The 27,250-nt window shown below is 44.0% G+C and overlaps 1 protein-coding gene across 2 annotated transcripts in view; it reads left to right on the top strand.

Moving 5' to 3' along the window:
* The window catches only part of LOC147639259 (uncharacterized), a 30,703-nt gene extending 6,672 nt beyond the window's left edge, over nucleotides 1-24,031 (top strand). Inside the window, exons 2-18 of one of the 2 annotated variants that reach the window (XM_086789035.1) lie at nucleotides 1,952-2,194; nucleotides 2,298-2,364; nucleotides 2,470-2,599; nucleotides 2,746-2,890; nucleotides 3,014-3,274; nucleotides 3,388-3,472; nucleotides 18,416-18,518; nucleotides 18,626-18,751; nucleotides 18,969-19,082; nucleotides 19,181-19,299; nucleotides 19,402-19,486; nucleotides 22,014-22,106; nucleotides 22,193-22,282; nucleotides 22,373-22,492; nucleotides 22,587-22,678; nucleotides 23,042-23,099; nucleotides 23,218-24,031. In XM_086789035.1, coding sequence (XP_086645161.1) covers nucleotides 1,952-2,194; nucleotides 2,298-2,364; nucleotides 2,470-2,599; nucleotides 2,746-2,890; nucleotides 3,014-3,274; nucleotides 3,388-3,472; nucleotides 18,416-18,518; nucleotides 18,626-18,751; nucleotides 18,969-19,082; nucleotides 19,181-19,299; nucleotides 19,402-19,486; nucleotides 22,014-22,106; nucleotides 22,193-22,282; nucleotides 22,373-22,492; nucleotides 22,587-22,678; nucleotides 23,042-23,099; nucleotides 23,218-23,286 — 2,000 coding nt within the window. In that variant the 3' untranslated portion in view covers nucleotides 23,287-24,031. The remainder of the gene's footprint in view (nucleotides 1-1,951; nucleotides 2,195-2,297; nucleotides 2,365-2,469; nucleotides 2,600-2,745; nucleotides 2,891-3,013; nucleotides 3,275-3,387; nucleotides 3,473-18,415; nucleotides 18,519-18,625; nucleotides 18,752-18,968; nucleotides 19,083-19,180; nucleotides 19,300-19,401; nucleotides 19,487-22,013; nucleotides 22,107-22,192; nucleotides 22,283-22,372; nucleotides 22,493-22,586; nucleotides 22,679-23,041; nucleotides 23,100-23,217) is intronic. The other variant, XM_086789040.1, reaches the window with a different exon arrangement.
* The last annotated feature ends 3,219 nt before the right edge of the window (nucleotides 24,032-27,250 follow it).

Below are 27,250 nucleotides of genomic sequence, written 5' to 3'. Positions count from 1 at the left end.
AGAGAGGTATTAACGTCTACAAAAGACCTGGGCCTATGAGACCATGAATAGTACAAGGATACCATGGGTATACAATCTTAAAATATTGCATCTCTCATGCTGTCGTGGAGCTGTCGGCCTGTTTCCTACAGCCGACTGCTTCATGCACAAGTATATAAGAGTTGCTCCCTTATTCATTCCATTATATCATTCTGTGCCCTATTTGCTGGCTCTTGTACTCTGTAACCTCAAGCTAATAAAGCTCAGTTCTTGCAATCTTTCTCTCTCTCATGTTCATTGCTTCTGCTTGTGCACATTCTTTCATGGTATCATTCGCCTAGGCTCTGGCTGCTGCACAATCTGTTCCTCTACGTTTTCTGCTTCCCTAGATTCTCCAGGCTGTAGATCCTTCAAAACAGTGGCTGCATTTCTCTTTCTTAGCTGCGTTTTTGCTATACAAGCTCTCCACCTGTTGTCGGCCAGCCCCCAGGCTGCGTTTTCTTCTACAGGGGCAAGTGGAGGAGTTCTAGCTGCAGATTCAGTAAGTGCATCAGACAAGTGGCACATCAGCTCCTCTCCCTCCAAGATCCCCTCCCTCTTCTGGTAGGAGGTTCCCGGTGGTGTGTTTTTGCGTTTCTTTTGTTGCTGTCCGGCTTGCATCTTCAGAGGGGGCTATTAGTCCCTAGTTGGATCCTGTGGAAAGGTGCTTGAGAGAGCACATGGATTGCTTAGCTACAGAAGTTGTTTGAGACATAGCTTCTTTGAGGCAGACATGGGTCCCCCCAGCACGAACAAGGAGGACAAGCTCAGTGGTACAAACTATGATCACTGGAAGCTACAGATGAAGGTCTGGTTCACACTCAAGGGTCTCTGGGAGATTGTTTAGGGCCACGGCCGGAGAGGGGGCTTTCAAAAGCTCTCTTATATTAAATGTGGAGCATGGGACCCGTGTGTTGGAGTTCCAAGTATAAAGACAGGCAAGTTCACTTGATGGTCCGGATGAGTTCCAGGATCAACCAAGTTTCCTTCATGGTTCGGATGAGTTCTAGAACTATTGGTTAGCAGAGACTATGGACAAGATGTGTTCCATGTTCATTTGTTCGAGGTTATTGGATGTGATGTGTTCACAGTTCTACTTTGAGTTTGGAGCCAAGCAGATGCTCTTTATAGTGGCATTATGTTCTCTGAAGACAACAAGCTGACATGTGCATTTTCCGAGGTGTACTCAGTACTGGCCATGCTGAGGTGTCCATGGTCGCACCTTCGTCATCAGTTTTCTTTTGACTTTTTTGCACACTTCAAGATGCAGAGGGGGTGTTAAAATATTGTATCTCATGCTGTCGTGGAGCTGTCGGCTTGTTTCGTACCGCCGACTGCTTCATGCACAAGTATATAAGAGTTGCTCCCTTATTCATTCCATTATATCATTCTGTGCCCTATTTGCTGGCTCTTGTACTCTGTAACCTCAAGCTAATAAAGCTCAGTTCTTGCTTGCAATCTTTCTCTCTCTCATGTTCATTGCTTCCCTTGTGCACATTCTTTCATACAATGCCATTGAAAAATGTGAAAACTGAAAACTAAAACATGACTCTATTAGCCTCCTGATGGCAGATGTGGCTATGGTGAGGGCATGTCATGTCGTCGAAGAATCTCATGGTTCTGTCTCTGTGTGGGGATCCTCTCCTGGCACAGAGAGAGAGAGAGAGAGAGAGAGAGAGAGAGAGAGAGAGAGAGAGAGTTATATTAAACGTCTTCAAAAGAACCAGTGGGTCTATGAGACCAAAAGTGATACAATAGTGTCCATGTAATCTCATCATGGTACGAGAGAGAGATGAAATGAAATGTTATATTAACGTCTTCAAAAGGCCATAATGACCTATGAGACCAAAAAGTTACATCATGGGAGAGAGAGAGAGAGAAAGAGAGAGAGTTCTCATATGCTGCCTGGACTTTATTTTATTGGTGTATGCAGCTCAGAACAGCATTTTCACCTGCCATTTAGCCAAATTATTACTCCATCTAGCGTGGAGCTTACAAGAGGCTTCATGTGCTGCACCTGGTGCACATGTGACTTTTGTGAAAGCTACCAATGCAGTCCGATTCTCCAGTGTATTTCTCAAGCATTTGATTGAGCATGCAACCAGTGACCAGCTGATGAGCTCCCTGTCTTTGTGCTTGAATGAAAAGGAAGCTGAAGCAATCGGGCTCTCAAAAGGTTTGATTTCAAACTTCAGCTCATCCAAAAGGCTTGACATGAAAGTGATGTCTTTATAAGACCCACAATGCATCATGATTCACATTTTTAGTATGTAACCTAGGTGACCAGAATGTGGCTTGCTTTGTGGTGTCGGCCATGATGTCCTTTATTGGTAACTCGGATATCAAGTAAGCATGTTTGTTCCAAATCTTTGAAATTTTCCCTTTTGTTGATGTGATTAAAGGAATGATTTTTAGCTGCATATTTACCTATACTTGATCTGTTGGGTGAAGCCCTTCTACATATTGGTTACATTTGGAAGTTGGGAACCTTTTGCTTGTCATGATGTCCACCCAGCTTCATTCAGCAACATCTTTGGGACCAAAGGATGGCCAAGTTTTTCTTGATGCGGCTATGACACAGGTAGGTATTCTTCAACAATCTTTTGATATATTCTTAAGAAGCATATGAGGCATTGACTGGGTAATAGTGCATGTTTGCAGGACCTCAGTCTTGAAGGGCTCATTGTTTGCATTGAGCATTGACTGGGTTTGAGTGTTTGTGCACAGGACCTCGCTCTTGTAGGGCTTGTTGTGCGCAAGTTGCTTACATCATACATAGCCAGGTTGCCCATGCCAGCAGATGCTGCACATTATACAAGCTTTTCCAAAGCCAATCAGCAAGGAGTGCTTCAGAGAGTCGGGTCAGCAGCTGGTTAGTACTGATGGTGAATCATCTGAGGATTTGAGTTTGGATAATTTAAGGCTTATGTACTCTTTTCGCTGTGTAGCTGAGTCTTTTTTGAAGTATCAAGCTGTTCCCCCATCTATCTTGCAGTGACAGTGTTGCGGTTGCCATATCACACATATAATTACCTGGTGAGCTCCAACAGTACAACGGGATCAAGTCCTCTGGCTCAAAACAGTTTGCTCCTGCTTTTAATTTTTGTACACTACCGCAAAGGTCTCCAGGTTGATGAGACTGTAAAAGAAAAGATCGATCTAAACGGGGAAGATACAACTGCGGCATTGGCCTACCCATACCACCTCTTTTCAAGCCCCTTTTGTCAAGCTCTTGATTTGGCAAGGGATACTGAGTGTAATCATCTTCCACTGATCTGTTCTATCTTGGTGGCAGTTTTGTCGTTAATTACATAGATGAAAGGGTTTTGCTCAATGTAACTTCTCTGTTTTGTCATCTTTTGAAAGCAGTTGACCTTGTTGATGTGGAGAGCAATACTCAAGGAGGCGCTATGACAAGGATTCCGTTTGCAGCCTTATATGATACACTGGGATTGTAAGTAATGCAAGGGGGATCCTCTTGGAGTCCTGATGCATTGTCTAATAATTTCGTCTTTGCTACTGAGATCAGTTAACAGAGTATCATAAATAGAGGTGCACTAATGAATAGAAAAGACCAGCAGTACCAACCAAGTGACAACTAGAAAGGTTCAAGAATGCAGAAGGGCTTTTATTGCTTGGCATGTACCGTGGATACTGTGATGGGATTTATGATCCATATGTTGGGTTTATGTACACGATCCTTACAGTTGGAGTCTGATAATGTTAAACTGTGTCTTGGGCTTGCTTTTTGTGTGCAAGATGAGAATCCAGTTAATCTCATGATTCAGTAATGGAGTACAGGACCCATTTGTGCCATGCATACTTCCATCTTTAGACTTCTTGTGCTGCCTAGTACCATAAGGGGCACTGGCAAGGGAACTTATTGGCGCTCTGCTCACAAGCTTCTTTTTTTTTCTTTATTCTGAAAGGAAATCCTTTCATTAGTAGAAAAAAGAGAACATCGGCATTGAGGTAGGTTACGTCCCTCTGACGAGGTATAAACACTAGGATGATTTTGTTTTTTTGTTTTTTTGGGGGGGGGGAGCTTCCTTCATCGCCAGCTGCTCTGGGGGGAGATTTCATCCTAGGAGGAGGGGGGGAAAGACACACTGGGGCCATGTGATGCGAGAATATGCTGCTGTTGCCCGGGTGAGAAAGGGACCTGGATTTTCGCGAACCCTTTGATTTTGGAACGATCCGTAGTAGCCGAGATGGACTTGTTATCTTTGGTAACAAGTTTATGGGTGATTGGCTACACCTCTCATGTCTATTGGCCAGTGGGCGCATCGAACCCAGCTTTTTTGCCAACCCTTTGATTTTGGAACGATCCGTAGTAGCCGAGATGGACTTGCTGCCTTTGGCAACAAGTTACGGGTGATTGGCTACACCTCTCATCTCTATTGGCCAGTGAGCGCATTGAACCCAGGTTTTTTGCGAACCCTTTGATTTTGGAATGATCTGTAGCAGCTGAGATGGGCTTGCTGCCTTTGCCAACAAGTTTACGGGTGATTGGCTACACCTCGGGACCTGGATTTCATGTATGTAGGAAGGCTGCACGTTTCTGCTGTCTCTGAGTCACCCTTTAGGTGTCCCAACGTCCCCAGAGGGTGTGGATGATGTGTATTTGTATGAAGCAGATGTCTCCGGGGGGCAGAGGGGGGTGGGGGAGGGGGGGGGCGGCGCTGCTCTATGGTCTCTCTATAGTGCGCTCACCAAATGTGCTAGGTTGCTATGCTACTGATGAGCTCCCATTGCGGGCCTATGGGGGTTAGTGGGGTCTAAGGCAGCATTGGGAAGCCCTGGTGCCTATAAAAGCAAGTATTTGGGTTCTTCACTCACACAATGAGTACTATTGAAGTTGTGCAATCTCTCTCTCATACTTGAGCTCTATTGCTAGTCTCTCTCTCTCTCTTTTACATACTCCACTATGATGCTAATATTTCATCCTCCATAGCTCCATGTGTGATCCCATGGATGCCAACAAACAGCCTTAGGCGAATCAGCCACCAAGGACATTTGTGGTTCTTTGGCTTTCTCCTTGTCCTTACGAGGGTTTTCAAGACATGATGAGGCAGCTTGGGTATGGTGGTGTCAAAATATGCAGCGGAAATGATAACCAAACTTGGGTTCACAAGAGCAAGCAGAGTGAAGAAAATAGACAGCATAAGAGACACAGAGAAATAGGCGTGTAAACTCTTCTCTATACACAAGATCCCGCACAAAACTGAATGATACAATGGTGAGGAGCATGGGGCCTATTTACATGCCCCATGGATGCAGTCGGCCAGCGCTAGAGGCTCTCCACGATTGCATAAAGTAGGTTGGCCAGCACAATATCTCCACGACTGTATAAAACCAGGTCGGCCAGCATAAAAGCCTCCACGACTGCAGCATAGGCAGTCGGCCAGCCTCAGGAGCACATGAGGTGCAGTCGGCTAGCACCATGGGCTCCTGCCAACATGTGGCATCCATCCCCACCGTGGAAAAATGGGGAAAAAATACGGGGAGTGAGGAAAAATGATAAAACATCTATACAAGGCGGGCACACCCACAACAGAGGCCCTGGTGTCTGATTAAGACAGGAGATGACTTCTAACACCCCCTCTCAGCTCCTGGCTGTGCAATCAACCCAAGGGAGCTGGAGTGTCGCCTGAGCGTAGCCTGAGGTAGAGACTTTGTGAAGAGGTCCGCCGCATTGTCCTCCGTCGAACAATAAAGTAGCAAGATGTCACCAGCCAAGATCTTCTCACGTACAAAGTGATACTGTATCTCTATGTGCTTGGTCCGGGCATGGAAGACCGGGTTCCGAGCAATAGCTATACAACTCTGGTTATCGCACTGGATGACTGTGGGCTCCTTCTGTGGAAACCCAATCTCGCCTAGCAGCCTCCGCAGCCACACAACCTCGCAAGCAGCACCACAAGCAGCCCGGTACTTTGCCTCTGTCGACGAGAGGGTAATAGTTGGCTGCCTCTTGCTGCCCCAAGAAACTGCTCCTGAGCCGAGGGTAAAACTTTATCCTGAAGTAGATCTCCTCGTGTCTGGATCTCCTCCCCAATCTGAGTCACTCCAACCTTGGAGTCTGACTCCATCCCCTCTTGTGTAAAAGAGTCCTAGATCCTTCGTACTCTGCAGATACCGCAAGATCCGCAATCCTGCGTCCCAATGAATCAATCTTCTGATTCCAAGCCCTGGGAGCCTGCTTAAGACCATACAAGGCCTTACGTAACCTGTAAACCATCCCTTCTGATCTTGGAACAATAAAGCCTGGAGGCTGCTCAACATACACCTCCTCCTGCAGGTCACCATTAAGGAACGCAGATTTTACATCCATTTGATACACGGGCCACCTCTGAGAAGAAGCAAGGGCAAGAACGGTCCGAATCGTGGACATCTGTGCTGTCGGTGCAAAGTATCCTCGTAGTCGATGCCTGGCCGCTGAGCATAACCTTTAGCCACAAGTCTGGCTTTGTGTTTGTCCACCGACCCATCAGACGTATATTTGGTCTTAAAGACCCATTTGACACCAATGGCTGACCGTTTCGACGGCCTTGGTACCAACTCCCATGTGTTGTTCTTCTCGATGGCATCAAGTTCCACCTGCATGGCTTTCCTCCAAGTATCTTGTGAAAGGGCTTCCTTGACGGAAGTGGGCTCTTTGTCCCGCATAATACGAGACGTCAAAGCATAGTGGGTAACTCCGTGACACCTGACTCCCGAAGGGTGTCTAACAACCACCTAGGTACTCGAACAGATCGTGGAGCCTCCTGAGGTCGCGGGGGCTCTACTCCAGCTGCAGGCTCAACCTCATGTACTGACTGAGGTTGATCAATTGGAATAATGGTCTGGTAATCATCATCAGACTCCTCTGGATCTCCAAGAAGTGGCGGCTCTTCGACAGTGGATATTGGAACATGCTCGTCAAAGACCACATCCCGGCTGACAACAATCTCATTCCTGTCTGGATCATACAATCTGTATCCCTTGGAAAGAGAATTATACCCCACAAATACAAGCTTGCGGGACTTGGAGTCAAGCTTCCCCCCCTGCTTCTTCGGAATATGTACATACGCATCACTCCTAAAAACACGGAAGTGTGAGACATCAGGTTTCCTGCCAAAGTATGCCTCAAATGGAGTCATATGGGATACTGAAGTCGTCGGAGATCGGTTGAGAGTATGGACAACCGTTGCCACAGCCTCTCCCCAAAGTGGACGAGGAAGATCACGATGCTCCAGCACGGTCCTCGCCATCTCCACCACAGTCCTGTTCTTGCGTTCTACAACTCCATTCTCCGAAGGCGATCCTGTATTGGCCAGTTCCCTTTTGATGCCACGATCTGCACAAAATCTGAGAAATACAGTCGAGGAGAATTGACCTCCTTTGTCAGCCCTGAGAGTCTTTACCTGAAATCCAGACTCTTTCTCCACCATCACGTGCCAATCCTTGAACCGTGCAAAAGCTTGGTCCTTCTGGGAAAGAAAGTAGACCCACGTGAATCTGGTACAATCATCAACAAGCAGCATAAAGTAGAGAGATCCTCCCAAGGATGGTGTCTGCTGAGGTCCACACAAGTTAGTGTGAATCAACTCCAATGGTGTCGAAGCCTGCCTGGAAGCCTGCTTCGGAAAGGATTCCCTGTGCTGCTTACCACGTATGCAAGAACTGCAACGTCCTTGCCTACTGCCAACATCTGGCAAGCCAACCACCATCTGGTCTCGGAAAGCTCGCCGAAGTGCATCCACATTTAAGTGGCCAAAACGAAAGTGCCACAAATCTCCGACCTGAGAACCTGTCAACGACGAGAGTGCAGAGAGCTTGTAGATACCATTCTCCACACCGCCTTCCCAAACAACTTGGCCAGTCTCACGGTCCCGTAGAGCAACTGAATGCTCCTCAAATTCCACCCGAAAGCCAGTCTTGCATACCTCATGCACTGACAGAAGATGAAAACCCAGAGCAGGGACATAAAGAACACGGGAAGCATGCTTGCCCCCCTTGCCGTCAGGAATACTCTCCATTCGGCCCTCACTATGTATCGGAATAGTGGAGTTGTCGCCAATAAAGATGCGACCTGACTGCCGTTTCAGATCCAAAAAGAAGTCACGGGATGGAGTCATGTGCCTGGAAGCACCACTGTCAAGAATCCATTCCCGGGTATCCTTCGCGGTGAAGCCAACTGCCTCCTCGCTCGAAGACGATGAAGCGTCGGAGTCCATCATCTCTAAGTGCACAAATGCAGGAGTCTGTGCAGTTGAGGCTGAGGAATCAGCACTCTTCCCTGTCCGCTTAGGACACTTCCTCCAATAGTGGCCTTTCTCGCCACACTCATTGCAGGATCTTTCGGCCTTCAGCTTCTCTCGTTCTGAGTCAGGCTTCTTCTCAGAAGACTTCTCCGGTGAAGCCTTCCCTTTGCCCTTGTTGTTATTCCGGCCTTTCGATCGTTGGCCAGTTAAGGCCTCCGAACCGCCGCTGTGAGGAGGGTTCGTGAAACGTTCCTCTTGGTTAAAGACCATTGGCACAAGCTCCTCCCGTAATGGTGCTGAGCCTGCCACTCGTAATCAACGAGGAGTATAAAGTATAATACTGAGCAGGCAAGTGATGGCCATGTCTTCAGATGATATCTCCTTCCCAGCTTGGAGGACTTCCTGCTGAAGGGCCTGCAGCTTGTTAATGTGTTCCCGCATCGTCGAGGACTTTGTAGGGTTCATAATCCGCATCTGCACTTCCAAGGAGATCCTTTTCATGGGTGATACCTTGTTATAAAGAGAAGCCAAGTGCTCCCATATGCCTCTAGCCAGCGTCATGTGCTTTACATGATTGATCACTTGTGGTGTGCAGTTGAGGAAAATAAATGACCGGACCCTGGCATTGACACGATCCCACATGTGTGCCTGTGCCTCTCGGTCCTTCTTCATCGACAGTAACTCCCCCTTCTCTGCTTCCAGCGTGGAACCCCGATGGCGATGAAATCAGCAAGGTCATATGACTCCAGCACAGACTCCATCATAACCTTCCACATGCCGTAGTTGTTCCCGTCCAACTGACGGTCCATAGGGAACGTGGGGAGAGTCGGAATCTTCACGTGCTTCTCAGCTATCTCTAGTAAATCTCTCATTGCGGGGATTAAACTGAAAAGGGTGGGTGGGTGGGAAAAAAAAACTCTAAAACCTGCAAGTGGGTGTCCAGCACCTTAGCCCGCCTTCCTCTTGCACCTTCTCTTCCCGAACAGTCCAAAACAGTCCACCAATCAGCAATCTAACTATCCCCCTCTTGCTCAGAAAACTCCCAAGATCTATCACGAGCCTAGGGCTCTGATACCATGTCAAAATATGCAGCGGAAATGATAACCAAACTTGGGTTCACAAGAGCAAGTAGAGTGCAGAAAATAGACAGCATAAGAGACACAGAGAAATAGGCGTGTAAACTCTTCTCTATACACAAGATCCCGCACAAAACTGAATGATACAATGGTGAGGAGCATGGGGCCTATTTATATGCCCCATGGATGCAGTCGGCCAGCGCTAGAGGCTCTCCACGACTATATAAAGCAAGTCGGCCAGCACAATATCTCCACGACTGTATAAAACCAGGTCGGCCAGCATAAAAGTCTCCACGACTGCAGCATAGGCAGTCGGCCAGCCACCAGGAGCACATGAGGTGCAGTCGGCCAGCACCATGGGCTCCTGCCAACATGTGGCATCCATCCACACCATGGAAAAATGGGGAAAAAATACGGGGAGTGAGGAAAAATGATAAAACACCTATACAGGGCGGGCACACCCACAACAGAGGCCCTGGTGTCTGATTAAGATAGGAGATGACTTCTAACAGGTGGGACTTCGAGGTTATCGCTTGACTACCTCCTTTGATGATGGTGGGTGGTGAAGTAAATTTCATGGTCTTTGACTTCTCTGAAGTAGACGCTCCTTTTATGCTTAGGTAGGCTTTCGCTGCTGCAATACCATCAATCGCATTAGCCTTCTCGGTAAGAAAGTCTTCAAAGACTTTAGCTTCAGCTCTTCTCTCCACCATCAAAGCTTGAATCTTTGGATTTGCTTTGAGCTCTTTGTACCTTTGAATCTTCTCATAGTTTGAAAAAGACACCATCAAAGAACGTCTAGAACCTCGCAATTGTTGATAAATACTCGTCTCCTTCTCTTGACATGGTGAATGTAATTTGTGGGTTGGCCAAAGATTCTGTCACCCCGAGAAAGTTCTCATAAGAGAAGACTTAGCTCTGATACTAACACCGCAGATTGCAGTGCATGATTTGCCTTGGCAGAAACCCTAACCCTAATTTTCAAGATTGTCAAAATGAAGATCTGTTTGCGTCATCGAAGAGAGCTCGTTGAGAGGAGCAACTTTGTCTCTACAGCATCTTCAAATTCAGAAATCCTAATCCTAACCCTAACCCTAATTTTCAAGATTTTGAAGTTCTGTTGGTGTCATCGTGAAGAGCTTGTTGAGAGGAGCCACTTTGTCTCTTAGCATCTGTCACGTGCATCCCGCACTTGGATGCCACGTAGACATATCTGTACAGAAGGTGCAGGACCTGGGATGGTAAACTGGTCCCATGTGAGCCCAGTCCGGGACAAGTCAGCCAGGGATCCATCCCAGTCGTCCGAGGTCAGGTGTGCATTGTCCTCATCCGAGGTCAGGTGTTCACTGTCCTGCACATGAAACAATGCCAGTCCGCGCGCTGTGAGTTTCCCTGTGGAATGATGTCATTGATTCTGACTCGATGCTAGATCATTGTGTGGGTGGTTAGGGTTTGATTTTAGGAAAAGGGGCCAGCCCATAGGGCTACCCTAAGTCCTTGTGTGGGCATGGGGACAGGGTAAACCACCCCCATGAGGGCCAGGAAGGCCCTGGCTGTACCCACCAGCCATGGGAAGGCCATAGGAGTGCTTTAGGACAGTCCCAGGGCTCTTGCAAGGGGAACCAATTGCCCTAGGGGACTGTAGGGCAAGTATGGGGGCAGCCCATGCAGGCTGCCCAGCCTTCAGAACCATGGGCAATCAGTGCCCAGCCCTTTGTGCTCATGCGCCTAGTGCCAGCCAGCCAAAGGCGAGCATGCGCAGCATTTTTACTGATTTTATTCAGCATTTAATTAAAGACAACCGACAGGGATTATAGCTGGCCGACTGCTGTTAGTTGGTAGTATAAATACCAAGGCCCACAAATCAGTGTGTTATCTCATAATTCACCAAGTGTTAAGGCAATCAAGGGCCAGGACAGCCAAGGAGTGCTAACACAAAGGGGTGAAGGACTGCAGGTCAAGGGCAGAGTTATCTCAGCCAAGAAAGGTCAAGTTTTCTGTATTTTCTTTTCAGATTTGCATCATTCTAATAAAGCAAATACACCATTCGTGGTGGGGGGCCTACAGAGGGTATTTGGGACCCAATACTGGTCCTCCCCTCTCTCTCTCTCTCTCTCTCTCTCTCTCTCTCTATTTTCTGCACATCTTCATTCAGTTTTGTGTGTTATTTCTGTCGTGAAAAGTGTGCTGATTTGTGAGCATTGAAGTTACCTATCTCCCCCTGGTCCTCCCCTCTCTCTCTCTCTCTCTCTCTCTCTCTCTCTCTATTTTCTGCACATCTTCATTCAGTTTTGTGTGTTATTTCTGTCGTGAAAAGTGTGCTGATTTGTGAGCATTGAAGTTACCTATCTCCCCTAGAGCTTTCGCATGTTAGAGCATCTTCAAATTCAAAGTGGTTTGAGAGATTTTTAGGAGGATGACTTTTCGCATAAAAAGACAATAAAGTTGCTTTTTGATTGCTTTTTAAAAGCAAGCTATTTTTTAAAAGTGTTTTTTAAAAGAAAAACTTGGTTTAAAGCACGCCTAAGCCGGCTCTATATAAGTGATGCATGGAGGAGGCCTCTAGTCATAACCACAGCGTTGGTCTGAGAGGAGGACGCTAAAGAAGCCTTCACTCGTGGACCTTGGGCGCTAGTGGGTGTGCGGGAGTGCTTCTAGCCGAGAATACTTCGAGTGAGACCGGTGAAGTTGTAACCCAACTTTGTGAAGAGTAAAGAAATACCTGCGGGGCGTTGATGAGAAGTGCTTTTGGCGGCTTGTTGGAGGGCAAGATTAGGGCCTCTTGGAGGGGTAAATCACTGGCCAAAAAGCAGCATTGGACATGAGCACTTGAGGGACAACAAGAGGTGCCGAACAATTGTGCTTATTAGCGTTTCTAGAGGGGAACTTTATGGATTGATCAAGGTCAAAAGGGACTTTGATGCAGGTGAAGTCATGTGAGAAGGCAACTTTAGGGAGGCTTCAAAGGTTCAACAGGTATCATCTTCAGTGGGGGTCTGAGCTTTTATTGCAAAGACTCGTGAGAAAGCTAAGTGGACAGTACACCAACATGGTCAAGCAGTGCTGTTTGACACAGGTGATTGGGTTCTGTAGAGCTTTTGAAAGGAAAGAAAAGTACAAGGTAAAGTTTCATGTCGATATTTGGCAAAGTTCAAGAACTATTCACCTATGGATTCGAAGTGGATGGAGGAGGGTGACTTAGCAGATTCACCTATGGTTTTGCAACTCTGTCTTGATGCTTTTGGTTTGGAGCTTACCATGGAAAGTGCTCACACAAGTTCAGCAGCAGAGTGTGGGTCTGGAGCATTACCTGATGCTCAAGAGGGGGGTTCCTCCACTCCTTTGTCTCACAGACGCACTCAAATGGGATCTAGGAGTCGCTTAGTGAGCTCTTTATGATTCACCCGAGGTACTGAGGGCTGACGATACATCTGCTAGTAGGACTTCTATGATATGTGTATTTGTCACATGGTTTATGGCATAGTTCATAACATTTGCGTTTGCTTCATGAAGCAAACGTTTGCAACATACACGTTTGAAACTCATGTTTCATATGTGCTTTTTTTTTAATAAATGTTTTTCTAAATTGAAAGTTGCTACGTTTTTTTAAATCGAAAATCGGTCCACGCAATGAGCATTTATGTAACTTTGTAAGTTTTTATAATGGAACTTGGAGAGCTTCAATTTACAATGTATATTTGTATCTATTTGTCTAAATCTCGTCCTTTCTATGAGGTATTATATAGGTCACGTATGTTACTCGGCCCGGGCCTGAAACATACTCGAAACATTCTTACATACCCGAATGCATATGCATTTGCTAAACGTATGTTATGAACTATGGTTTATGATATCTTTTGACCTGGGTATGGTTGGAAAAAGATAGGGACGTTGATCTTTACCGTATGGTCATGGATGTACTTATATTTGTACACACTTTGGTGTATCTTTTGTGTTATTAAATGCTAGCTTGGAATAATGTAAATTATGTATCACTTTGGGTATAGAAGTGTTAGATAAATTGACAAGTGTAGGGACACTTCGTACATTCTAGATGCCACATGTCTTAATTTAAGAGCTGATTCTTTCATAACCTTCTTTCTATGCTAAAAATATCCCAACTCGTAAAGAATTTGATAAACGGGCTTTAGTAACTCTTGAATCTTGATCCTTGCAAAAATCCAAAGGTTTTGACGCGAATGGAATTTCGATCAGAGTCTGCCAAAAATAGCAACTCTCCTAGATTCTAGGAGTTGCAAGCTTTAGGTCCAAGAAGGCTTTGTTATATAAAGACTCACCTGTTCATGGTTTGTTCAAATGATTTGAGCATCTAGTTTTTCCTTCGAAATCACTCATCACTCATATAGGTGTTTTGGTCAATTTGACCACCTGAGTGCTAAATCCAGTCATCTGGGCATCTGGTCTATGACCACTTGACTGAATTGATGGAGAGTCTTCAGCAAATTCCACTCTTAATTTGTGAATAATTCACCATCCACTTGCGTGTGAAACAAGTTGTGATAACAAACCTTTGTTCTTCTCTGTATGCTGCCCTGCTGTGTATGTAAGGGCAAAATGAAGGTAATAGACTGCTGTAATACTTCGTATGCAGCCCTGTACTAAGAGATATGTGCACAATGTACACAACCTTTCTGCAACTCTGAATAGCAACCTGCTTTGTGGAAAAACAGAATGATATCATCAGTTGTCTCCCCCCCCCCTCTTGTATAGGGGGGCCCTCCGTTCAGTCCACTGGGTGCAGGATAGAGAGAAAGATTTGAGTCCAGGGCTTTCACTTCAGTTCACAAGTGGAAGAGAGAGAGAGGTTACTTTGCTTCAGTCCTCCTGTGAGAGAGAGGAGTCGTCCTTTTGCTTCAGTCCATATGTGACAGAGAGAGAGAGACAGAGAGTATGCAGGATATCCTTCAGTCAGGCGGGCGAGAGAAAGAAAGAGTTCAGGGTCTTTGCTTCAGTCCGCTGGATGATAGGAGGAGAGAGTGAGTCCACTACTTCTGGCTGCCTGTGAGAGAAAGAGCATCAAACGTTTCTGCCTGCTTCAGCCCGTCGGCGAGTGTGAGAAAGTCCAGCCCGATTCCAACGCCAGCCAGTTATCCTCCTTTCCCCATGTTGACCACCTTGCTAAATCCAAGTGAAGGCTTTAGCAATCACCTACGTGGCCATCGTTTTAATGTGTCCAAAAATTCCCACGTAAATGATGTTGGGTTTTCTAATAATTGAAATACTCCCTTAGATATAACTAATGGGTTTGGGTGCCCATTGGGGTCTTCAAAGTTCACACCCATTTTTAATGTGGGTGTGAACACTCCACCTTATAAAATATAACTAAGCCTTAGATATGGTTTTTGAGCCTTTCGACAGCCAGTTTTGATGCCTGCAAAAAACCAATCACAAATCAACAAGCAAAGGCATCCACACATTCTTGTAGCCAGTAGTTTTGGATGTCCAGACATAAGCAAGCATGCAGGAGGACACGAAAACAAATCTTGCATCTAATAAATCTTTTATCTTCGCACATACACAAAATGAAGTGCATATGCAAATATTTATATACATTGGAAATCCCCCGTTCTCAAGTCATGTATCTCACCCAGGGATCTAGTCATACTAGATGACCTCGAGCAACAAGTGTTCCCAGTCATATTGGTCACACCTCCAGGCCTACTAGTCACACTAGCATTGCAAGAAGTGCTGAAAGAAGGCAGATTGTTTAAGCTGGATGCTGGAAGTCCTGAGCTAAAATCAGCCATGTTCTCCAAAAGTAAAAATGTGGTACAGGACATTGATATGTGGCATAAGAGGATTGGACATGTCAATATACAGAGATTAAAGAACATGCAAACAAGAGGCATTGTCAGTGGATTGCCTAGATTCAAATATGATGGAAATATGCATGTTTGTGAAGCCTGTCAGTTTGGGAAGCAGGCAACCTCAATTGAAACCTCAGTTTCACAAAACTGTAGGTTCACGAAACCATACTTCATGAAACTGCAGGTTCACAAAACCTCACTTCGACCCCATACATCACTATGTACAATCTCAAGTGGCCTGCTACTCATATTTCCTTCTCTAGGAAACCTCAACCTGATCATATTAGCAAAACTACTATCCCTCTAGAAATACCAGTCCATGTCCCAAGACTACTGATCATATCAGCAGAGCCAAACACTGGACATCCCAAGGGTGATTCACTAGTCAAATTGGTGTCCAAATGCATAGAAAGATCCAGTGAGAATCTATCTTTGCATTTATTTCAGGATACCTTGTTGTTCAGGGAGCCAAATGGTGTCAGATATAGTGACCAAGTTTATGGACTTGGATATGAAGAACGTCTTTCGACATGTACTTACAGAGATTCAAAGAGTTGCAGTCTCGAGTGGCACACATGGATGCCACAACATTGTGTTGGCATGGGAACACAAGCTCTAGGTAAAGAAAAATCATAGCAGGACACTGGAGGATGCCACCCGGTATGCTAGGATTTATGAAGAGACGATGGATGGCCATACTCAGAAGAATGTCTCTTAGAAACCTTAAAACCACAGAAACCTTTGAGCTTTCAGGTGTAAACGAAAGTTTAAGTCTGAGAAGGCTCCATAGAACCACCAAACCTAGTCTTTGGGTGAATCCTTTCTGAAGAGGGATTAGAAGCACCAGCAGACCCTACAGAGCACTAGGGAGGGAAGGTGTTTCACTTGTGGTTAAAAGGACCATATGAAGGCGAGTTGTCCAAAGGCAAAGATCAAGGTAGCTCATTTGACCGAAGTAATAGGTAACCCTCAAATTTCTTCCGTGGATACTATTGTTTTAGGTTAGAGTGCTTGCATGGAATGTTTTTTCAACATGGCAGTCTTCGGTCATAAAAACTTGATATGTATGTATGGGTTGGTGTTAGGGGAGAGTGTGCACATCCTTTTTGACACTAGTAGCACTCACAACTTCGTTAATGCTCGACTTGAGTAGAAGCTAGGGGTGAAGACACAACCAAGTGATCACGTGAACGTGGTGGCAGGACATGGACAGATCTCGGACAGGCGTGTCTCAGTATCTATTCAGAGTTATAAAGAGTTTCTAGATTTTTTGACTATGAATCTAGATAGGATCTCTTTGGATTGTTATGAGCTTCTTAGTGAACTTCTTACATGAGGTAGATGTATGCATGCTGCATGATCCATTCCTTCCTAAGCACATGATCAATCGAAGGAAGGGTATGCTTAGCATTGCCTTTGACTTGGGTCTGTGGTCTAACATCAATGTAATTGAATGCTATCAATAGGATGGCTCTCCATAGCCATAGTCAGAACTTGCACGGTTTGCAATCCGTACATTGTACCTAACGTCCTTAATGACTATGGAGAAAAATATAGTGATTAAGGGGCAAGATAGCATATGCTGATTGCAGCCAGCAGTTGTTGGCTGATCAGCACTTCCAGTTGTTCCTCAGCAGTTTCAGCAAGATGCCATTTTAGTTACCCAGCTGGTACTTGATTAGACACATCGCCTACCCTTTGCAGCAGATTGAGCTTTTGTCTCTAGCCTTCGTGTTTTACATCAGAATTTCTATCGGTAATGCAAGAGGAAGCGCAGGAGGTTATTAGGACTCGATAATGGTATCGTCCTCGACCCTACTCCATTGTGCTTGCTTGTCACATGCACTTTGCACTGTAGTGCATGGTGACAAGATGACTCATCATCATTAGTGCAACATTGTACATTATTAGTACCCTTTAGGATGATAATTGTCGTACGCCGTGACCCCATTGTAATCCTCGGTCTAGGACAAGTCAGGCACGAGCTATGTAGGTCATTCCTCAGCCTTAGACAGTCAGTCAATCAGTCCAAGTCCCAAAACCCACTTGAAGAGATGCATTCATGCATGTAGAGTTAGTAGAGGCTTTAGGGTTTACATTAGAAAGCACTCTGCATAATGCATATAATTCATCTATTGCATATAGACCATTGCAGAAGCCGTCAGATAGCATCTAGCATTTATTAGAATTTATCCAGTATTTTTTCCATAATTTATAGCATTTAATGGACATTTTTACATTATTTATCCATTTATCCAGCAGTCGGCCAGCTCTGTAGCCAGCCGACCAGCATCAAGTGTCCTTATAAATAGTTGAGCATATCATTCATTCATTCATTCATGTCATATTCAGCCTTGAAGAGCTCAACGCTTGGAGCCTTCAGCACAAGGAGCAAAAGCGATTGGAGAATTCAGCACATCATCCATCAGCATTTCATCCATCAGCATATAGGAGCATCAACGCTTGAGCATTCAGCCTGCATTCAGCAAAACGCAGCATTCAGCCCTACAGAGTACCTTGCGTTTTCAGCATTCATACAGTTTTCAGCGTCCTTGTTTGCATCGTTTTGCTACAGCCACTTGGTGAAGGTAAAACTCAGCATTCATACTCATTTTCAACATTCATACATAGCCTAGAACAGTCCCAATCAGCCCCTTCTCTCAGCCTCAGATTTGCAGCCTTCCTACATCCATTGGGAAGAGTGCATAGGCTCGAGATTGGACATCATTGGTGCTTCTACAGCCGTGTACAGTTCAGCCCGACTCTTGATCCTCAGAGATCTTGCGTTTGGCTTATCGTCAATCCCAAGTCATTTCTCTTCAAAGTAATAAAGCAAATACTATTCCGGTAACGGGATAGGGGGCCCTTCAGCGGGTAATTCGGGACCCCATACGGTGTATAGTTTCTCTCTCTCTCTCTCTCTCTCTCTCTCTCTCTCTCTCTCTCAAATCTCTTAAAGTTTGAAGTCATAAAGTGGATTGCTAGACTCGCGAAACTTAGGATACAGAAGACGGTGTGAGCATTTGTGTGACAAGATCCTCAAATACGAATACTTCTGCTGCATGTTACAGTGCTATAATCAGCTGTTTTAAGTAGTTTGGTTCTTTGTTATCTCAATCCAGTTTGTGATTAGGATTGCTGACATGGCAGTCTATTTGACAATGATGTAGCTTCTGGCTAAGGTTTTTAAATGGTCACTGTTATTATTCTTGTCTCTGACTAATGTTTTGTTCTTTTAATGGTACAGGTGTTTAATGGATGAAAGCTCAGTTCTACTGTTATACTCTCTGGTGCATGGAAATGCTGCTTTCTTGGAGTATGTTCTGGTGCGATCAGACTTGGACACGCTGGTAAGAACTCTCATTTTTTGCTGTTTCCACTTTCTCTTAAACATTACTGGCTCTGGAAGACTTGATACTTCTATGGTATTGTAAAAGTAATCAGCCTTGTCTTGCAGCTAATGCCGTTGATGGAAATGCTCTATGATGCTCCAAGAAAGACTCCAAAGCAAATATACATGCTGCTTATCATACTTCTTATCCTTAGTCAAGATGCATCTTTCAATGCCAGCATACATAAGTTGGTAGGGCATTTTATTCAACCAATTTTGCTGCTGCCTGTGGTTAAATATCTGTACATATTCATGTTTACAGTGAACTAGCATTGAAGTTCCTACCACATTAGCATCTGAGGGAAAGTATCTGTAGATTTGTGGTCACTTTATTTTCTTTCAGAAGAAACCTCTTAAAAAATATAAGGTAGACAACATGGATCAGTGTGCTTTGGTGTTTGTTCATCAGGTACTGCCGAGTGTTCTGTGGTACAAAGAACGTCTTCTGACTCAGACAACCCTTGGCTCATTGATGGTTGTGATTCTGATACGAACTGTGAAATACAATCTCTCAAAACTGAGGGTGAGTTGAAAGAGTGAACTTTTTATCATGGGCAGGATGAAGCTGTGATACAGTTCTAACTTCTCTGCATGTATCCTTCTTTTCTTCTGTGAGTGCAGGATGTCTACCTGCACACAAATTGCTTAGCAATTTTGTCCAACATGGCTCCGCATGTTCACAGACTGAATGCGTATGCAGCTCAAAGGCTTGTCAGCCTTTTTGACATGCTGTCACGCAAGTATGTATGGAAGCATCAGTTTGGTCGGAAAGGTTTAGAAGTGCCTTATGGATCTAGCTTATGCATACTTAACTAAACAAGCTTATTTTACACTCTTTCCAGGTATATCAAGCTGGCAGATCTGAGTGCCAAATCATCAAACATGAAATTGAGCCTGGCAAATGGGGTAGAAACTGGAGAAGATGTGGTAAGCAAAGTGGGTTCATGCTAATGCATTTGCTTCAATATTTTCCTTGTTTTTCTTACATTAAGTTGTCCCTACTGTCGAGTGCTGGTGAGGTGAGCAGGGATGCCATAGCCATGCATGATGAGGTAACTAACATTTGAATCTTCGACGATGATGACGACGACTGTATTAACGTCCATAGAGACCAAATATGCCCTCCCCCCCCTCCTCCCTGGGACCAAAACATCAGTACAAAATTGTGAGAGTTAAGTTGTTAACTAAGTGTGTGTGAGTAAAAATTTATCTAGTGAATGGGCACAGTGAGATATGTCCATCTACGCACTGAATACAGGTGTACACGGCTCCCAAGTGTGGAGGAGCCGTCGATGGAGAAAGCCTCAGTGCCTGTTTTGTTCGGTAACTAATAGAAGAATCTCTCCACGGCGCCGGGGGGGGGGGGGGGGGGGGGGGGGGGGGCGGGGGCGGGGGATGGTTCTGATGATGGTGGCAGAATATAACCCCAGTATTAAGGTTTGAAGCATTAAAAACATTGAAAATAATTATAAAAAAGCACCCGACTAAAAAAATGACGTGGGGAAGACCTTTGAAGAGAAGTCGCCACCTGTATGAAGCCATGAAGGAGTCGCCTAAGCAATTTGAAGATATAAAGCTGCCAACTCATCATCATGAAAGTGTTTGACATGTGGATGAAGCTTTGGAATCTATTGGTCGACTTGCTGATTATGAAGACCCTCTCCAATAGCCTATATATACGGAGCCTCTGTCATCTCTTTAGGTATCAGGTTCTCTACATGAGAATACCCTATTTGTTATCTTCTTTCCAAGCTTTTAATTCTCAGCCTTGAAGCACACTTAAGGAGCTTCTCTCTCCGAGCATGCTTTGAAGCAAGAAAAGAAGAGAGTACCTGCTGTAACTCAAGTTTTTGGAAAGCCATTCAAGGGTATATGCTTTAGTTTTATTTATACTCTTGAATTTGGGCACTATTACTTTATGTGCTTGACGTTCTAATTACAGGCTTAATTGCAACAGCAATCTAATCTCTTAATTAAGAGTTCAATTGTTTCCATCTTGTTACTCTTTTTTGACACTTAATGTTTGCACTTTTTTTAAAGTGATATTTGTGCGCAGTCTTTTGGGTTGTTAAACACACTCCTGCCTTTGTGTTTATTTCTGAAATGGTTAGTGCTCACAGGCACTTAGTATCTATCCCTTTGTTTCTCCCCCTCTTCCCCCCTCCCATGGTGTGTGACTGCCTTATATGCACGGACTCCCATACAAAATTTGAGGGGCATCTTTCAGTTCAGCAGGCTCTGTTTCCCTGACCAACTCTTCCAATCTATCAATGCATAGGCCAAACAAAGTTGGTGACAGAGGGCAGCCCTGTTTGACACCCATATTGCTGTAAAAAGAGGTTGACATCCCATTTGTGCCTTTGAGTTGACAGACCACCTTCTCATAGAGTTTATAGACTGCCACCCTTAGGTCATTTGGCACCCCTAAGTGCACCACTCTCCCATAGGCTGTTCCTTGGCACGGTGTCAAATGCTTTCTTAAAATCTACAAAGCAGCAAAAGAGGGGTTTTCCTTGTAAACGGCTCTCCTCCATCAGAACACGTATTGTGACCAAGTGATCTACTGTGTTATGGTCTCTCCGGAACTCGGCTTGTCCAATGGCTCTCTTCTCATTCATTTCTGCCCATAAGCTGAGTTTGCTCTCAACAATTGTACTGAATAGCTTGGCCATAGTGGATCCAACCCTAATGGTTATGTAGTTGGTGAGTTGGTTCTTATCTCCCCCTTTAATTGGCAGTCTAAACTCCCTTACCAAGGTAAGGTTTTCATTTGGAGGATGTTGGTGGGAGGGTTACCTACACGGGATCAGCTCAGCCGTCGTAAAATTACATTGGCCTCTTGCTTCTTTTGCACGACATGCACTGAAACAGTTATGCATCTGTTCATGAGTTGTCCAGTGGCCTGTCAGATTTGGTCTTTTGTCTCTCGCGTTTGGAAGGCAGTAGAGAGGTCTACTGTTTCGGCTCATCAGTGGATATTTGGGATTTGTCCTCAAGTCATTACTTCGGACAGTCACCTTGTGATATTCCATTTCCTTAGATGGACAGGACTTTGGCATATTTGGACTACACGGAATGGGTTTATCTTTGATTCCTTGTCTGGAATACATGGGCACATTCTACGTATCCGCGGTTTGTTGCTTTGGCAGTTCTCTTCTCCTCTCTCAGCTCAGCTACTGGATGCAGATGTTATTTCGTTATGGTCTACGGCGGCTCGGCTGGCTCATCTTTGATGCTTTTATCTGGGATGCTTATTTGGCTAGGAGGTTTTCTTATTAGTGTACAGGTTTGCATGGTCATGATCCTTTAGAGGATCTTTTGTGGGGGTTTTTTTGGGGCCATAGGTTCTGTGTGAGCCATGTGGCTGATGTACATTTTTACATATAATATAAAACACCATTTCACGAAAAAAAGAAAGAACTGACATTTTGGAGTCTAACCTTTGCTTATGCAGCAGACAGATCTTCACATTTACACGGATTTTTTGCGGATAGTTTTGGAAATCATCAATGCCATCTTGACATACACCCTGCCACGTAACCCAGAGGTGTAGTTGAGTGCTTTAGTTTTCTCTCACGAGAAAGTTTAGTTAACCGAATGCTCAGTTTATTTTGATTACCTTTGATGTAACAGGTTGTATATGCACTTCTCCATCGGCAAGAGCTTTTTCAGCCTTTCCGAGATCATCCACGTTTCTATGAACTGATAGAGAACCTATACACAGTAATCTTCTAGACACATTCATGCCACAGTTTTTAGTCTTGAATTATATATAGATCAGATAGGACTGATGTATATGCGCTTTTTTTAAAGGTCCTGGATTTCTTTAATGCTCGAATGGATGCCCAAAGCAATGAAGGAGAGTGGTCGGTTGAGAAAGTGCTCCAAGTAATAATTGCTAATACAAGGTCCTGGCGAGGAGAAGGCATGAAGGTGAAGTACAAGGAAGTACAATTGGTCATACTGGTGGAATAAGCTTCTGTGTAAGTGAAGCCTGTCTTAAGGGGCTACTTGTTTCTCCTGACAGATGTTTACACAGCTCCGGTTTACATATGAGGAAGAGCTTCACCCTGAGGAATTCTTTGTTCCATATGTTTGGCAACTAGTTGTGTCCTACAGGTAAGGAAATGAGTCAAGTGCATTGTGTGAAAATTGTTGGTTTTTCTCACCATGAATCGATCAATTTGAATGGCTTGTGTTTTCTCTTTTTACTTTTGCATTGTGTCAAAGTTGTGGGTGTGGGTGCAGGTGTGTGCATATGTACGATTCCCGGCTGGGAAGGCACATAAAATCTGGTGAGTGCCAGATGTGTCCTTCCAGCCAGGAGTCGTCTCCCAGTGATCCTTCCCCTACGCTTTTAGGTGCCATTTTTTACGTGTTGGATCCCGGGCTTGGATTTTTCTTGGCTAACCAGTGAGCTGATATGAAAATGTGGTAGCTTGTCTGTAGTCTGCTGATCTTAGTCTTGTGGGTTTTTGTTAGTGGCATTGCTTGGGATCTTGACACAATCACACTGTTTCCCAACAGGCCAACTCTTGAGGTATGACAGTGCTTTAAGCTATCTTTTATTTCTATTTCTTCAGGGTGTATGAAGCCTAATTATTTGAATGAGATGAGTCTGGTGGCACTATGGTACTTTTTCATGTTGTCCTTCGCAGCTTGATAGATTGGAAAGCTTTTCCGATAAGGGCTTTGAGATGCCGGCCACCCCTGTTGTGGAAGTGTAATATGTGCACATAACGACTGTAGTCTGTACATATATGACAGACTTGGTGTATAGCCCTCCACTCCAATTTGCAGCATTGGATATATTTTTGTGGTTCTTGTGTGGGTGGGAAGAGGTGCAGTTGGTGTGAAAGGCTTGGTGCAGTCACCCCCATGATGCCTTGATGTAAAGGGGCAACTTCCAACTTCTTGGGCATGTTATAGGTCACGAGAGGCAAATCATGGTACAAAAAAAGGAATCTGCCATGACTGGATGATTTGTTGGATGGCTGGCAATCCTCTCATGTGCTGCTGTTGGTAATCTACAAAACGTTGGGAAATGTTTTGGATTTTCTACATGAGGGCATCTCCAAACCACTATATCAGTGTACAGGAGGGTTTCTGGGTGAGTTTCTGATGAGGCTTTTAGCTGTACAAATCTACATCAATCTGATTTTCAGCCAAGGGAGCAAGAAATAAGGTGTTTGAATCAAGAGGATAACAGCACATGAAGAATGAACCTCCTAACAGCATATTGTTTATTCTTTTTGTGTGTGTGTGTGTGTGTGTGTGTGTGTGTGTGTGTGTGTGTTGGAAAGTTGGGAGGGGGCGTCGTGCGGAAGCTATACATTTTTACTGAACCCATTTCTTTTAGTCAATTACTTTGTGGCTTAAATCATGTTTTACTCAGGCATGAGGTGTACAAACATATGCCATATATTTTTTTTTCAAAAATTGTCCACAGCTATAAATAAAGCAATTATGCTATTGAGAGCCTTGTGTTGGTGCACAATGCAGTAGAATGACAATGTAAAAGCAGTAATTCTATTCCATGATCATTACAGCCCATGCTAGCATCGCATGACTACAGTAGTGGGGTATATACACACCTCATACACAGCTCTCAAAGTGAGTTTTCTAGGAAAAAATGCTAAGAAGCTTGTGTATTTCTGATTTGGTGTTCATGTCTCTTAGCATCTCTGAGCATCTCGGTGTGGTTGGGGCAATTTAAGAATCATTGTGCGCGTGCGTGCTCAATAATCTCTCTAAGAAGCCTCTTCAAAGTGCAGTTTATTATGTAAGATTTTCACATGCTAAGCGAGAGAGAGAGAGAGAGAGAGAGAGAGAGAGAGAGAGAGAGAGTGTGTGTGTGTGTTTTGGGGCACCCCTCTGCTGTTTTTTGGAGTTAGGGTGCTTGGTGCTTTAAAAGAAAGGATTGAGATGACCTGGGCATGGGGGTTGAAGAAGCTTTAACAGTCAGTCAGAGGTGGCCTGTGCCATTTCCCTTCAGATTTTTCTAGATCAAGTGGCTTTTATGAATCTTATTTCTGGACCCGCAGCACTTTGTGCATTGGTTGCCACTACATATAGCTGCACATAGTAGAGAGCCTCTAGCAGCAACAGCAGTCCAGAGACTTGGAAATAAGTGGAAGTTGAGAACATCTTGGCATGGAAATCAACGTATCTAGCTCACAAGTGGATTTTGTGACTTGGATTTAAAATCTTTCATCTGTGAAATATATATTTTAAAATCTTTCGTCTGTGAAATATATATTTTAAAATTTAGTGACTTGTGAGCTAGATGCTTTTTTTTTTTTGGGGTATCTGATGTTTTTGTGAAGTATCTCGTTCTTGCCACTTCCACTTCCTATCCCAACCCTTCTCTTGGCCATCTCCCATGCACCTTAACCTAGTATACAAATCGGCATCCCTTCTTTTGTTGTAGCCAAAAATTGATCCCACACCCTTTTTCACCTCCAAGTCTTTTCATTGGCACCTCTTGCATTCTCACCCGCTTGTTGGCCTCCTGATGAAAGTAGAAACCAGTGACTTCAAACACTTACAAAACATTCTGCCATACCATGCCTGTGGTCCTGAGGACATATAGGTCACCTCTTGGGCTATCAATGTATTGGATTGTGGTTGCTTTTACTGTAGAATCAAGGTCTCAAATGTGGTTCTTTAAAATGTTCACTTTGTTGCATGGCTGCCGTCCAATTGGGTTTCCTACGTGCTCCTGGATTTTTAGTCTCTCTAACATGAGCACACCGTTCACAAGATTTTATCGAGCAAAATCATATGCTTTTAACTTTTCTATCCTCCTAAAATAATGAACAGTCAACTTAGAGTGGATCTTAGCAAATGAATAGCTTCATGTCTGTTCCCAAGATTTTATCGAGCAATAATATGCTTTTAACTTTCTTATCCTCCTAAATAACGAACAATCAACTTAGAAATCCAGCTACCTAGGGTGGAATACAATGATAAAAAGATCATAAATTCCCCACATAATCAAGCATCATTTTATAGCTTTAAAGAGAAGCTTTAGGTCCATTCATAGTTTTCTCCTTGATTCGCTCAATTTTATTGTGTGTTCTTTCATCAAACCATGTGACACCTTGTGCTTATGACACCATCAATAACATGAGTCAATACTCTCTTTCATATTTTATCATTGATTTACACTAATCTCCAATCAAACCATATTTTGACATTCTTGTTAAGTGATGGAGTAACTTAACACTCCATGTGTGCCCGTCCTTATACTCCAAGCTTCTTGGCATGAGCAGAGTGGATGAGCTATCTTTGAAGGCTAGACTGTTCTTGTTCCTTGACCACCCTCACATACAACAAGACACCTTTATACTCAAAGCAAAAGCTAGTGGACATAGGGGGTCAGAGCCATGCCCTTACATTATTCACTTGTTCAATGCTTATGGCAAGCATAGGAGCATATGCATGCTCCTCACACATAATCACCTATCACCTAATATGTTTTCAACAATTTTTGACTCGTAGGAAGGGGTGGAAGTTGCCTCTTCCTAACTCCAAGTGTTAAAAATAGCGGTGAACCTAGCCATTCACATATATATGATAAGTAGAAAAATTCTAAGGATTTTATTGACATGATTTTATTGATGAAGCGTGTTGGTGAAGGTCCCAAAATAGAGGAAGAATTTGTCATTGTGGAGGTTGATGATTTTCATGTTGAAGTTGTTCTGGCTTCATTTTGGAGAACATGCCAATTTCCATGTTGGTGATATAAAATTTAGGACCCATTCTTGTTTTCCTAATGCCATGGTTTATAACTTTGTAGGGTCATACAAAGGTCAAAGAGAGAATGTCCAACAAGCGTGTAAAGGTTTGAAAGTAATGCTTTGCAAGGCTATTTACACCACCACTTTTTACAAGGAGGATGCATCTTTTCTTGTGGAGAATGCGCCTATTGGATTGATGAGATGTTCTCGATGCACTTGGTCAGGATGACCTTGCATTTCTTTGGATGATCCACAAGGTTTATTTTTAAGTGCGATACTCACATTTCACGGGCTACCATCCAATTTGCATCTACTTATACTTTTTATGTGCGATTCTTCATGATGGAGTCATACTCACATTTCATGGCTACCATCCAATTTGCATTTAAATGTACCTTTGTGCTTGGCTATATTTGTGGACTCTTTCAACTTCATCATATTTGCGATTGACTAGGTTTTCTTAAGCCTCCTTTCTCCTTTCTCCTTTCTCCTCTATCCTCTTTAACTAGCAAATGTTTGATAGCATACTTGTGATAACTACCCTGTTAAAGATCTTCTTGATTCACTTAGGGAATGGTTTTTCCCTTTGTGGTTTTATAAGGTTGCTATCTTCAGTCTCTCAAACTCAATCTTTAAAGGATCCCTTTTTCCTTCACAAAGGAGGCGTACTATTTTCTAGTGGTTGTGTTTTTCATTAATTGATTTCTTAGATAGTTGATAAAGTGGAAGGAAGATCCTCCGTCATCTTATGTGGTTGCTCTATAAGAATACCACATCATGGTTCACCACAACCTTCTTTGCCTCTAGGCCATAGAACCTTTAAATTCCATGCCACATCCCAAGAAGATGCATTTGTGGCTTCCCATTTAGTTTTATTTGTCTCTAGAACATGCACAGAATAGCCACTTCCAAATAATATAAAATGTGCAACTAAAATTTTCTTATGTGT

The sequence above is a fragment of the Cibotium barometz genome, chromosome 4 (assembly GCF_041138505.1).
Source record: "Cibotium barometz isolate CiBa-2024 chromosome 4, ASM4113850v1, whole genome shotgun sequence".
Taxonomy (NCBI): domain Eukaryota; kingdom Viridiplantae; phylum Streptophyta; class Polypodiopsida; order Cyatheales; family Cibotiaceae; genus Cibotium; species Cibotium barometz.
The sequence above is the reverse complement of the archived record's forward strand: the minus strand, read 5'-3'. Positions and strand labels throughout refer to the sequence as shown.